Source organism: Ranitomeya imitator, chromosome 4, assembly GCF_032444005.1.
Source record: "Ranitomeya imitator isolate aRanImi1 chromosome 4, aRanImi1.pri, whole genome shotgun sequence".
Classification (NCBI taxonomy): domain Eukaryota; kingdom Metazoa; phylum Chordata; class Amphibia; order Anura; family Dendrobatidae; genus Ranitomeya; species Ranitomeya imitator.
The window spans coordinates 691,805,875-691,821,049 of NC_091285.1; the positions used below are offsets into that span (position 1 = coordinate 691,805,875).

General features: G+C 42.8%; 1 protein-coding gene across 1 annotated transcript in view; it reads left to right on the plus strand.

Annotated features, from left to right (window-relative positions):
* Window positions 1-14,800: 14,800 nt before the first annotated feature.
* Window positions 14,801-15,175, plus strand: part of LOC138674735 (uncharacterized) — an 81,072-nt gene continuing 80,697 nt past the window's right edge. Inside the window, exon 1 of the mRNA XM_069762551.1 lies at window positions 14,801-14,957. Within this exon, the coding sequence (XP_069618652.1) occupies window positions 14,801-14,957 (157 nt within the window). The remainder of the gene's footprint in view (window positions 14,958-15,175) is intronic.

A 15,175-nucleotide genomic window follows, 5' to 3' on the forward strand; every position in this document is an offset into this window, starting at 1 on the left:
GTGATCGTTCTGCCTCATCATTATTCCTCAACTGGTGGAAGGAGGCCGGGAAACAAGTGTTGAACAACTTCAGGATTGTCGATCAAACTCATTTAGCGGCCTGAACTCAGCGCTTGTACATACACCTGAAATGATTTTGTGTGATGTGTAATATGTTAGCATTTGGGGCCCCATTATAAACTTTGCCTAGGGACCCACTTTGCCTAAAGCCGGCCCTGCCTACAAGTGTACAAAGATATTATACAGTCACCATGTGACAAGTGGGCCTGTGCAACTTCAAATGCCAGGGCTGAATGTTAGTCCCAGTCCGGCCCTGGTGTTAGTAGTTTAAACTGGATACGCTGGGAAATTGGGAGCTAGTGAAGGGATTTGCAAAGAGGGGAAGCAGGAGTGTAGGGAGGAGAAAGACTAATTAGTCGGGTAGCAGAGTTAAGGGTGGACTGGAGACGTGCGAGAGTGTTAAGGTACCGTCACACATAACGATATCGTTAACGATATCGTTGCTTTTTGTGACGTAGCAACGATATCGTTATGTTTGACAGTGATATAGAAGGGTTAATAGTTTGCCTTTAGCTACCTTGCCTTTAAGTGCCTTTTGCCTTTAAGTGTTAGAATTACTAGAATCTGTTGACTCAGTAGTCTGACGGTCTCCTCTTCAAGGAGACTGTACTTCTTATCATGTATGTTCTCAAGAGTCAGTACAACATATTCTGGGTTATGGTAAATAAAGTATGACCCTGGGTGATGGTGGGGGCTACATGAGTTACATTGAAATGCATTATGTGTAAATGGTATAAAATATTGCTTCTTGCTCTATTACTGCAGATAAAAGTGACTTGCTCACAGGATATGTGTGAGGTGTCTTTTTGTCTCCAAGCGCGCTTGTAAAATGATGGGCGTAACTCCACAATTTGGTCTCACTGGTGATCTGTAAGCTGACATTTGGGTCAGAATGAAAAACAGCTACGACAGTTTTGGCGCCCAACGTGGGGCCGTGTATCCAGCCTATTCGGAATCCGTATGGGGGAGCTTCTGGGAGATTGGCATGCAAAACACCAGCTGCAGCAAGGTGAGAAATGTTATTCTTACAAACCTGTTTTGCACTTGCAATCTCTCATCTGGGTCTCTCCATACCTCTGGGTAAAAGGCTGCGAGCAAGGTTCAAAGAATCCACATCACCAGTGAGTTTTGTGTTTTGTCTATTTATGTCCGTATGAGAGTTGAATAATAGAGTTATAAGATGATAATTGTTATCTGTATCATTTGTCCGTATCCTAATTGGTTGTGTATTTGTGTAGTGAGTAATACAGAGCTGGGATAGACTCTGTGCAGTGTTGTTATTTTGGTCATTGTGGATTGGCAGTACATTATATGAAGCTGTATTTTGTATTAAGGCCGTGGTTTTTGTAGTTTGGCCTTAAAGTGCTTTCAGAGTGTCAGTGGACACTGCTGCAGTTTTTGTTATATAGAGTTATATAGAGTTGTGTTAATTCCAAAGTGCAAAATAGGCAGGCTGTGTGAGCCTTCTATGTATGTATGTCTATGAGAACTCTGAATGAGATGACAGGTGAGTAAATAAGTATAAGGAATAAACACAAAATCCCTGATTGATTAGGGGTTCCGTTAGGTGTGGTCCTCTGTATGTGACAGAAGACATTATTCAGCGCAGTTTGAGCTGAATTAGGTGGAGTGATTGAGATAAGGGATTTTCTTCTTGTAAAAATCAACTGAAAGTGAAAGGAAAAGAAACAACAATCCCTGAATGAGCATGTATGTATGAGTGATCACATAAGTATAATTACTTATCTAACTGTTGTTAATTGTCCAGGATGAATGAGTTGTGGATATTATTAATGTACATTTAATTTACATCTGAGATTCAGTGAAACCCGTGTTATATATGGTTTGACATTGGTAGGTTTCTATATGTGTTTGGGCTGGACGCGGTCAGAATCAGCTTATTCAAGTTGTGCAGTGATCTGCCTGTATAGAGAAACTGTTTTTAATTCCAAGAGAATGAATGTTTTGTAGAGATTAAGTCTGAAAACTGCTGCATTCTATTTGTGTGTGTGTAAGACAACAAGCTTATCAGCGCGAAATAGCTGATGGGAGGGGTAAGCTGAGCCCCTGCGTGACTTGCTTGACATTTCTCCCTTTTGTGCTGTGGGCCAGAGGAAGGGGGGCCACATAGATGCATTCTAAAGTTTGGTTTAGTACACGCTGAGAGATTTGTGTTTAAAGCAATAAGTACTGTAGGTATTGAAGAAAAAGGGAATGTTGTACAATTGAAGTTGGAAATTGAAAGTGAAAAAGGTATAATTGTGCCTAGTATAGAGGAAAATTTGTAAGTGAATGAAAAGATTGGTAAAAGATTCTCCTGCTTCAAGTTGAGTGATTGATATAGCAAATTGAGGATAAACAGAGGAGGTAGCCAACTGCACGGCTGATGTAATAGGTGGTGTAACCTGCTACAGTCAGCCTACGGCAAATTGGTGGTGTAATCTTGCCGTTCCATGGAGCTGTGCTAGCCAGCTGATCTACCGAGTGGTAGGTGGTTAACCTGCTCGCTAGAATCCTTTAGGTCTACCTGGGTTAGTAACTGGCTTAGTGATAGAAAGCAGAGGGTGGTTATAAATGGTATAGTCTCTAACTGGGTCGCTGTGACCAGTGGGGTACCGCAGGGGTCAGTATTGGGACCTGTTCTATTCAACATATTCATTAATGATCTGGTAGAAGGTTTACACAGTAAAATATCGATATTTGCAGATGATACAAAACTATGTAAAGCAGTTAATACAAGAGAAGATAGTATTCTGCTACAGATGGATCTGGATAAGTTGGAAACTTGGGCTGAAAGGTGGCAGATGAGGTTTAACAATGATAAATGTAAGGTTATACACATGGGAAGAGGGAATCAATATCACCATTACACACTGAACGGGAAACCACTGGGTAAATCTGACAGGGAGAAGGACTTGGGGATCCTAGTTAATGATAAACTTACCTGGAGCAGCCAGTGCCAGGCAGCAGCTGCCAAGGCAAACAGGATCATGGGGTGCATTAAAAGAGGTCTGGATACACATGATGAGAGAATTATACTGCCTCTGTACAAATCCCTAGTTAGACCGCACATGGAGTACTGTGTCCAGTTTTGGGCACCGGTGCTCAGGAAGGATATAATGGAACTAGAGAGAGTACAAAGGAGGGCAACAAAATTAATAAAGGGGATGGGAGAACTACAATACCCAGATAGATTAGCGAAATTAGGATTATTTAGTCTAGAAAAAAGACGACTGAGGGGCGATCTAATAACCATGTATAAGTATATAAGGGGACAATACAAATATCTCGCTGAGGATCTGTTTATACCAAGGAAGGCGACGGGCACAAGTGGGCATTCTTTGCGTCTGGAGGAGAGAAGGTTTTTCCACCAACATAGAAGAGGATTCTTTACTGTTAGGGCAGTGAGAATCTGGAATTGCTTGCCTGAGGAGGTGGTGATGGCGAACTCAGTCGAGGGGTTCAAGAGAGGCCTGGATGTCTTCCTGGAGCAGAACAATATTGTATCATACAATTATTAGGTTCTGTAGAAGGACGTAGATCTGGGTATTTATTATGATGGAATATAGGCTGAACTGGATGGACAAATGTCTTTTTTCGGCCTTACTAACTATGTTACTATGTTACTATGTTACTATGTTACCGAGTGGTAGGTGGTGTAATCTGCTCGCTAAACCTTGACACTCACTCTGACTTGTCACGTGTTGCAACCCTGGTTTAAGGCAAGGCACACTAATAAAGGGCATTTTTAGAGGTGAGTGTCTGAGCGGATAAGTTGAAGCCATGGGCAACTTATTCTGTGTGCAGTCAGGGCCCCCAATGGGATCCAGAACCGCTATAGAGATTGTAAAAGACAGAGAAGGAAAGGAAGCAGTAAAAGATGTGAAACCAATATTGAAACAGGCAAAAATGCCAGTGAGTGGATGGATGTTTGGATGTTCAAAAAGGCACAGACAAATGAGGAAAATAGCATGTGAATAAAATGGCATCTGAGAGAGTGCAGCAGGATGGAAGTAAGGTGTATTATAAATGTTTTGATGCTTAAAAGTCCGACTATGACCGACACATTACTGCTACGGTCATACCTTTGTATAACCAGAGACCAAGACAAGACAGATGGACTTGTAAACATTGCGGTCAGACAAACCCAGACTGGAGAAATACTTGTATGATCTGTGATGTAACCCAACCTAAGTGAATTACACTGAATCCTCTCCAGACAAGATCACATGTAGTGACATAAGAAGCTGACACAGGATTGTGGTTAGTGGGTACATTAACTTTTGGGAGTAAGCTGACAGTAATCCTTTTGGGAAGGAGCTGTAGACCAGCATGTCATGTCACCCCCAACCGGTCATCTAGTCACCCCCACCACCAGAGAACCAACCACATCAGGTAGTGTAAGACAGATACAGGAGTATTATCCCTGGAAGCCCTCTGACTAGCTAGCTACGCTAAAATAATTGGCTGACCCTGAGAACAAACCTTTCCCATTTTACAGACAAAGACAATATGATGGACGTATAAGTATACCTGAGCAGACCTAGAGAGTTGGTGAGCACCAAAGCAGGTGAAGTACTAGGATGCAAATTAAGACTTTTACAGATGTGACTAAAGGAGAGAGAGTAGAGATGTACTCTGGACGGTTACAGCTGAAATGGGCAGACATGGGGTACAGTCCAGTAAACCCACTTGATGTTAAAATATTGGTAAATACATTCATTGACGGTATGACAAAAGGCTTATGAGACGCAGTACAGACAGACAGACCTAAATGGAGAAATGTAGATCCAAAGACCTCCTAAAGGTTGCTAAAGGAGTTGAAGAAACTAGGACAATAAGACGACGTGTCATGTATGCTGGAGCACAAGGAAAACAGTAGAGACTTAGTAAGGGACCTAAGGACTTAGAAACAGTGAAGTGCTGGAATTGTGGAGAAAATGGACACTCAGACCAATCTTCCACCTCCTTCACCTTCAGACTAGGAAACTGACAACCCAGTGACAAATGTGTGCCCTGTTCTTGTCCCCTCCGGACCTGGTCCTGCCTTGATGACCACCATACCAGTGCTGGGAGGGAAATAGACAGAATTCTTGACCGACACTGGGGCAGCTGGGACTAGTACACAAAGACTTGATACTGCCAGACATGATTACTGACGAGGCTGTGGAATACGTGAGGGTAGGGGGACAAGCGACTGAAGCCCCTATGACTAAACAAGAAAAGACTAGAGTCACGAGACAGCCAAGAGGTGCTTACAAACTTATTGTTAGTGACAATACCCCTATGAATTTGCTGGGAGCAGAGTTGAGTGCTGTCTAGGCCACTATTCAGTGCTCTCCTGAGGGTATTACAGTCACAAGTCCCTTTTCATATAAACACTTGGGGCAGATGGACGCCAGGGTCTTCCACGTGCACATTATACCACAGGTAAATCATGCCCTATTGTAGTTACACTTAATTCCATTAATTTGCCAGTTTTAGTAGTTTCCTTACACAAGATGGTATAGTTACTGTGTATTTCTAGGTTGTCTTCATATGATATATAGTTTTTTAGCCATTCATTATATTGGCTCAAACCATAGTCACTGTGTATTTGTCTTTTCATAGTAACATAGTAACATAGTTAGTAAGGCCGAAAAAAGACATTTGTCCATCCAGTTCAGCCTATATTCCATCATAATAAATCCCCAGATCTACGTCCTTCTACAGAACCTAATAATTGTATGATACAATATTGTTCTGCTCCAGGAAGACATCCAGGCCTCTCTTGAACCCCTCGACTGAGTTCGCCATCACCACCTCCTCAGGCAAGCAATTCCAGATTCTCACTGCCCTAACAGTAAAGAATCCTCTTCTATGTTGGTGGAAAAACCTTCTCTCCTCCAGACGCAAAGAATGCCCCCTTGTGCCCGTCACCTTCCTTGGTATAAACAGATCCTCAGCGAGATATTTGTATTGTCCCCTTATATACTTATACATGGTTATTAGATCGCCCCTCAGTCGTCTTTTTTCTAGACTAAATAATCCTAATTTCGCTAATCTATCTGGGTATTGTAGTTCTCCCATCCCCTTTATTAATTTTGTTGCCCTCCTTTGTACTCTCTCTAGTTCCATTATATCCTTCCTGAGCACCGGTGCCCAAAACTGGACACAGTACTCCATGTGCGGTCTAACTAGGGATTTGTACAGAGGCAGTATAATGCTCTCATCATGTGTATCCAGACCTCTTTTAATGCACCCCATGATCCTGTTTGCCTTGGCAGCTGCTGCCTGGCACTGGCTGCTCCAGGTAAGTTTATCATTAACTAGGATCCCCAAGTCCTTCTCCCTGTCAGATTTACCCAGTGGTTTCCCGTTCAGTGTGTAATGGTGATATTGATTCCTTCTTCCCATGTGTATAACCTTACATTTATCATTGTTAAACCTCATCTGCCACCATTCAGCCCAAGTTTCCAACTTATCCAGATCCATCTGTAGCAGAATACTATCTTCTCTTGTATTAACTGCTTTACATAGTTTTGTATCATCTGCAAATATCGATATTTTACTGTGTAAACCTTCTACCAGATCATTAATGAATATGTTGAAGAGAACAGGTCCCAATACTGACCCCTGCGGTACCCCACTGGTCACAGCGACCCAGTTAGAGACTATACCATTTATAACCACCCTCTGCTTTCTATCACTAAGCCAGTTACTAACCCATTCTCAATTTGTGTACCAACCTCTTGTGCGGCACGGTATCAAACGCTTTGGAAAAATCGAGATATACCACGTCCAATGACTCACCGTGGTCCAGTCTATAGCTTACCTCTTCATAAAAACTGATTAGATTGGTTTGACAGGAGCGATTTCTCATAAACCCATGCTGATATGGAGTTAAACAGTTATTCTCATTGAGATAATCCAGAATAACATCCCTCAGAAACCCTTCAAATATTTTACCAACAATAGAGGTTAGACTTACTGGCCTATAATTTCCAGGTTCACTTTTAGAGCCCTTTTTGAATATTGGCACCACATTTGCTATGCGCCAGTCCTGCGGAATAGACCCTGTCGCTATAGAGTCACTAAAAATAAGAAATAATGGTTTATCTATTACATTACTTAGTTCTCTTAGTACTCGTGGGTGTATGCCATCCGGACCCGGAGATTTATCTATTTTAATCTTATTTAGCCGGTTTCGCACCTCTTCTTGGGTTAGATTGGTGACCCTTAATATAGGGTTTTCATTGTTTCTTGGGATTTCACCTAGCATTTCATTTTCCACCGTGAATACCGTGGAGAAGAAGGTGTTTAATATGTTAGCTTTTTCCTCGTCATCTACAACCATTCTTTCCTCACTATTTTTTAAGGGGCCTACATTTTCAGTTTTTACTCTTTTACTATTGATATAGTTGAAGAACAGTTTGGGATTAGTTTTACTCTCCTTAGCAATGTGCTTCTCTGTTTCCTTTTTGGCAGCTTTAATTAGTTTTTTAGATAAAGTATTTTTTTCCCTATAGTTTTTTAGAGCTTCAATGGTGCCATCCTGCTTTAGTAGTGCAAATGCTTTCTTTTTACTGTTAATTGCCTGTCTTACTTCTTTGTTTAGCCACATTGGGTTTTTCCTATTTCTAGTCCTTTTATTCCCACAAGGTATAAACCGCTTACACTGCCTATTTAGGATGTTCTTAAACATTTCCCATTTATTATCTGTATTCTCATTTCTGAGGATATTGTCCCAGTCTACCAGATTAAGGGCATCTCTAAGCTGTTCAAACTTTACCTTCCTAAAGTTCAATGTTTTTGTGACTCCCTGACAAGTCCCCCTAGTGAAAGACAGGTGAAACTGCACAATATTGTGGTCGCTATTTCCTAAATGCCCAACCACCTGCAGATTTGTTATTCTGTCAGGTCTATTAGATAGTATTAGGTCTAAAAGTGCTGCTCCTCTGGTTGGATTCTGCACCAATTGTGAAAGATAATTTTTCTTGGTTATTAGCAGAAACCTGTTGCCTTTATGGGTTTCACAGGTTTCTGTTTCCCAGTTAATATCCGGGTAGTTAAAGTCCCCCATAACCAGGACCTCATTATGGGTTGCAGCTTCATCTATCTGCTTTAGAAGTAGACTTTCCATGCTTTCTGTTATATTTGGGGGTTTGTAACAGACCCCAATGAGAATTTTGTTACCATTTTTCCCTCCATGAATTTCAACCCATATGGACTCGACATCCTCATTCCCTTCGCTAATATCCTCCCTTAAAGTGGACTTTAGACAAGACTTTACATAGAGACAAACCCCTCCTCCTCTCCGATTTTTACGATCCTTTCTAAACAGACTGTAACCCTGTAAGTTAACTGCCCAGTCATAGCTTTCATCTAACCATGTCTCGGTTATTCCCACTATGTCAAAGTTACCTGTAGATATTTCTGCTTCTAGTTCTTCCATCTTGTTTGTCAGGCTTCTGGCGTTTGCGAGCATGCAGTTTAGAGGATTTTGTTTTGTTCCAATCTCCTCACTGTGGATTGTTTTAGAAATGTTCTTACCTCCCTTCTGAGTATGTTTTCCTGGGTCGTCTTTGTTCGAGTCTAATGTTTTTCTTCCCGTCCCCTCTTCTTCTAGTTTAACGCCCTCCTGATGAGTGTAGCGAGTCTTCTGGCGAATGTGTGTTTCCCAGGTTTGTTGAGGTGTAGTCCGTCTCTGGCGAGGAGTCCATCATACCAGTAATTCACACCGTGGTCCAGGAATCCAAATCCTTGTTGTCTGCACCATCGTCTTAGCCAGTTGTTTGCATCAAGGATCCTGTTCCATCTCCTGGTGCCATGCCCGTCTACTGGAAGGATCCAGTTCCTTTACTTTCTTCCCCAACTCTTCAAAGTCCTTGCAGATTGTCGGTAGGTCCTTCCTTGCCGTGTCATTGGTGCCAACATGTATCAGAAGAAATGGGTGGACGTCCTTGGAGCTGAAGAGCTTTGGTATCCTATCGGTCACATCCTTGATCATCGCACCTGGAAGGCAGCATACTTCTCTTGCAGTTATGTCCGGTCTGCAGATGGCTGCTTCGGTGCCTCTCAGTAGTGAGTCTCCCACCACCACCACTCTTCGTTGCTTCTTGGCTGTACTTTTTGCTGTCACTTGTTGCTGTGTGCCCTTTTCTTTTTTGCTTGCTGGTATTGCTTCATTCTTAGGTGTGCCATCTTCATCCTCTACAAAGATTTGATATCGGTTCTTCAGTTGTGTGGTTGGTGATTTCTCCATGGTCTTCTTGCTTCTTTTGGTCACATGCTTCCACTCATCTGCTTTTGGAGGTTCACTGACACTTTTTGCACCTTCTGTGACCAGTAGAGATGCTTCTGTTCTGTCTAGAAAGTCTTCATTCTCTTTGATGAGTTTCAAAGTTGCTATTCTTTCTTCCAGACCCCGCACCTTTTCTTCTAAAAGGGCCACTAGTCTACACTTCTGACAGGTGAAATTGGATTCTTCTTCTGGTCGATCTGTGAACATGTAGCACATGCTGCAGCTCACCATGTAGGTTGTCACATCTGCCATGTTGCTCCTAGATCCTGCTGACTTGCTGTGTGTTTTCCTTCTTGTGTAATCTACTCAGCCAAGCTCTCTTGCAATAATGTCCTACAGGCAAAAATTCGTTTGGTGATGCTTTCGAAGCAGCTGGTCCCGGCTGTACCCAACGATCTTCTAGCTTAGGGAGACTTCGCTTCTCCCAGAAGGCACCTGGAATATGCAAATTAGCCTCCTGAAGCTTGAATCCCTGGTTTGGTGATGCTTTCGAAGCAGCTGGGCCCGGCTGTACCCAACGATCTTCTAGCTTAGGGAGACTTCGCTTCTCCCAGAAGGCACCTGGAATATGCAAATTAGCCTCCTGAAGCTTGAATCCCTGGTTTGGTGATGCTTTCGAAGCAGCTGGTCCCGGCTGTACCCAACGATCTTCTAGCTTAGGGAGACTTCGCTTCTCCCAGAAGGCACCTGGAATATGCAAATTAGCCTCCTGAAGCTTGAATCCCTGGTTTGGTGATGCTTTCGAAGCAGCTGGTCCCGGCTGTACCCAACGATCTTCTAGCTTAGGGAGACTTCGCTTCTCCCAGAAGGCACCTGGAATATGCAAATTAGCCTCCTGAAGCTTGAATCCCTGGTTTTCCAGTTCTTATACCTTATCGCAAGCAACTGGCATTGATATTTGGCATTTTTCAAATCCCTTCTTTTTGTATTTGGAACTGTTAGTTATGGATTTATATAGGGCTGCTACTTTCTTAGAATAAGCTTGTGCTTTGCTGTGGCCTATGGCATTGTGCTCCCCCGTTTTATGACTCAGTATCTTTCGTAATTATATATATATAATTTTCTTTTGGTAACATTTTGTGAATCAAATTTAGTTTTTTTTTCAGGGGTACTCTACCCAATCAAATACGGGTATAAATATTTGGACATTAATGTGTGACTTATATAAACACTTGTGTAATATTGCAGAAATGGTGTATATGGCAAGAGTAGTGAAAGTAACACCTGACACCAGAATGTCTGAGGACAGGGAAAAGAGTCAGGTACCAGACACCGTTTGGGAAAGGGGAAAATCTGATATGGGTCGGCTGCCCATTCCCCCTGTCATGATAAATCACGAGAAGTAATCACTCCTCTTTGGTTAAGGCAATACCCCTTAAGTCTAGTCAAATCAATGGCCCTGAGCAGGGATATTAAAGAGTATGTTAAGGCAGGGGTTCTAGTGCAAAGATATTCCCCCTGCAACACCCCTTTGTATCCCATTAAGAAAAAAAAAAAGGACCCAAGGGTTCCCCTGACCCTTACAGAATAGTTCATGACTAACGAGCTATTAATGATGTTACAGTGAGTGTGACCTCAACTGTCCCTAATACACACACCGTACGGTCACAGATTTCCGCGACGTCAAAATGTTTCACCGTTATTGATTTGGCAAATGCATTCTTCTCTGTGCCACTGCACTCTGACTGTCAGTATCTTTTGTCTTTCACTCACAAAGGTAAACAATACTGTTGGACGGTCCTCCCACAAAGGGTGAAAGAACTCCCCAACCATCTATTCAACAGCAATGGCAGGGATTCTTGAGCAGTGGCAACCACCTCATCCACAGATTGTACTATTACAGTACGTGGATGACCTCTTGCTCTGCTGCCCGGACCAGATGTCCGGAAGCTACAGTTTCCTTGCTGTGTTTTTTTTTGGCAGAAAAGGGTTGCAGAGTCTCACGTGACAAATTACAGTATTGCAAACAAAAGGTGACATTTTTTGGACATTGTATTGCTGAAGGTACAAGACACCTGACTGAAGACAGAAAACAGGCAATACAAATCTCCCTTTACCCAGGTCACACCAGCATCTACACACTTTTCTAGGTTTGGTGACCTACTGTAGGCCTTGGATAAGGTCTGCTTCACAAATGAAGCTATGATGCACCCACTCTATGACTGTTTGCCATCAGACCCCTACAATTTCACTCAAGAAGCAATTGACTCCTTCCACTCTCTCAAGCTGCTCATTGTGTCAGACATTCCAAACTATGATCAGCCATTTTTCTTATTTTTCACAGAGCAGGGTGGACATGCTAACGCAGTACTGAAACAGCAACATGGAAAGAAACAGAGACCGATAGCTTACTACTTAGCACAATTAGACCCCGTGATTAGAGGGTCTTCTACATGTGTCTGTGCTGTAAGAGCTGCTGTATTACTGAAAGGCATGTGAGATCACACTGACTTTTTCTTTTTGACAATTTGTTCCCCACGAGACATTAATGCCATACTCGTACAAGTTCAACCAAAACACCTGTACCCGGGCCTCCCATGGATAGACAGATCAGACATATCAGACTTGAATGTGCTCTAATACTAATTCCTGAATATGTCACCCTCAAAAGACATAATGTTCTGAATCCAGCCACTCATCTGCCTGTGGATTCAGAAAAGGGGGAATTGGTGACCGCATTGGCAGGTGGGAAAGAGAACATGACATGACGTTGACATGACGCACGGACATGACTGCATAGGAACTGATGAGTCAGGAGACAGTGGGTTTTACATATGTTCGTGGGAAGGAAAAAAAAACCTGTTCCTAATGCATATTTTGAGGTTTTTTATTTTTGTAGATGGCTTCAGATACCACCAGAATGGGCGACTCTACATTGGATATGCAGTAGTATCCTCACATGAAGTAATCCGAGCTGAACCACTCGCTCCTCACATGTTGGTGCAGGAGGCAGAGTTGAAGGCACTCACTGAGGCGTGTAGAGCTGCTGCAGGTAAAGTCGCTAACAGTTACACAGATTCAAATTGTGCATGGGGAATATCCCATGATTATTGCCCTATTTGGAGAAGCAGAACGTTTCTTACATCAGCCGGTAAGCCCATTAAAATTGCAGAGCTGGTGAAACAATTAGTGGAGGCATTGACGTTATCAGTCCAGGTTGACATCGTCAAGGTAAAAAGCACACACAGACGGTGACTCTGTGGAGGAAAAGGGCAACAGAAGGACGGACGAGGCTGCTAAAGTAGCAGCAAGGCGGCCTAGGGAGCAGTGGACGGTGGTGGGGAGTCAGAGTATTCCAGTCACACTGAGCCTAGATGTCCTGAAATCCCTCCAGCTGCCCAAACAGAGAAGGAACACTGGGAGAATGGGAGCTGAGCTGAACTCAGAAAGAGTATGGGAGAATAAGGATAAATCGTATATACCAAGATCCCTGCTCCCAATCATGGCGCAAGCAACACAAGATGCCTTCTGGATCGCTCCTGGTTTCAGTTACGCAGCCGCAAAGCTCGTACGGTCATGCCTCATCTGTGCACAGCACAACCCAGGTAAAACAGTAAAAATCCCTAAGAAAGCGACACTCAGGCCTCTCTACCCGTTTCAGAGACTGCAGACTGGCTACATACAGCTACCCAAGGTAGGAGTGTGTGAAAAATATCCTAGTATGTGTAGATCTCTTCTCTGGTTGGCTGGAAGCCTATCTGGTAAAATGTGCAAATACTAAAGCAACTGCAGACAAACTCATGAAAAAAAAACTGATCTGCAGGTATGGTGTCCTAGAAACCATAGACAGCGATAGGGACACACAGTTCACGGGAAAAATAATGAGGGAAGTCATGCAGGTCCTGGGAGTACAGCAAGCATATCATGCACCGTATAGACCACAAAGTAGTGAGAAAGTGATGAGACTAAACGGGACACTTAAACTGGAAAATCAAAGGCCATGGCAGACAAAGGAAAGAGCGGGGTAGAGTGTTTGCCTCTTGCACTCTTTTCAGTCACACACACTCCAAATAGAAAGACAGACTTGTGTCCTTTTGAAGTCCTGTTTAGTAGTTTGCCAGAGGCTGGTCTGTACTTCCCACAGGTGCTACAAATGCAACACGGTGCTATGACAGCCCATGTCCAGGCCTTACAGAAAAGACTTAATGTGGTGCATAAACATGTGTTTTCATCCATTCCAGATCCTAATGCCAGTGCAGACGTACATCAGCTGAATCCAGGTGATTGGTGGTCATACACAGACACGTGAGAAGGAGCCTAGATTCACGGTTTGACGGCCCATTCTAAAGTCCAGCTGACCACATTCACCTCAGGGAAACTTGAGGGAAAGCCCACCCGGATCCATGCCAGTCACTGCAAAAAGATCTTTTCACCAGCAGAATGACTGTTGTCCTAATCACCTTGCTGGCAGTGGTAGGATGTTTGCACCTTACAGAGACACTGGATAAACAAACTTATTCAACATCTTGCTTTTCTTATAAAAGATGCGGAAGGACAAAACCTGCTGGACTGTTGGATCTGTGCACACAGCCCAGTATCTGCAAGGACTATGCTGTACTTAGACTTACCCCAGGACCCAAGGAAGGTATTAACACCACACTGCATGCACAAGTGAGACTTGGACTAAGATTTTCGTGGTTCCTTAAGGCTCTTAATGAGACTAATACAATATAGAGACTCCCTTTTAAATCCAGCCAATTGGCTTAGCGGCCTAGCGGATGGATTATTTTTGGTATTTTACAGACTTGTATGCAAATTTTGTTGCTTTGCATATTGTTTTATGTAGCCGTAAAAGCGCTAATATATATATTACCTAAGCTATGGAATAATGTAGGTGTAGAAAAAAATCTAAGGCTGAACCTTCTGTAGTATATCATAGGCCCCGTGTAGCCACTGCTGACGGGGGAGGTGAGTGTCCACACTGAGGGTGGATGGGCGAAGCAGGTAGGAAGCCCCCTTGTGGGTACTAGACCCATGAGACAGTAGCTCCTTTGTGGACATCAGCTGACCCCGTAGCAGAGGTTATACCATTTACAAAAGGGGGACATTGATATAGAAGGGTTAATAGTTTGCCTTTAACTACCTTGCCTTTAAGTGCCTTTTGCCTCTTGTGTTAGAATTACTAGAATCTGTTGACTCAGTAGTCTGACGGTCTCCTCTTCAAGGAGACTGTACTTCTTATCATGTATGTTCTCAAGAGTCAGTACAACATATTCTGGGTTATGGTAAATAAAGTATGACCCTGGGTGATGGTGGGGGCTACATGAGTTACATTGAAATGCATTATGTGTAAATGGTATAAAATATTGCTTCTTGCTCTATTACTTCAGATAAAAGTGACTTGCTCACAGGATATGTGTGAGGTGTCTTTTTGTCTCCAAGCGCGCTTGTAAAATGATGGGCGTAACTCCACAATTTGGTCTCACTGGTGATCTGTAAGCTGACATTTGGGTCAGAATGAAAAACAGCTACGACATTGTCAAATCAGTAATTAATGAACTAGAAAAAATGCTAAACACTAACCATAGGAATAACCTTACCCATCAAGAGAGATGTAGTCTTAAAAGGTTAAAAAGTATACCGGACATAATTTTTAAACAGGCCGACAAAGGAGGTAACATTGTGATATGGCCTCGTAAAATATATGAAACAAGCCATTCAACATCTTAGGGATTCAGCGTGTTATAAAACTAACTTATAATCCTCTTCTTTCAATCAAGACTGTATTGAATACAATTGTACAAAAATCACTACAATAAGGTTTTGATTTCAATAGATTTACTGCAAGCTCTGACTGTCACGGAACCAGAATGCAACGACATCCCCAGGTAG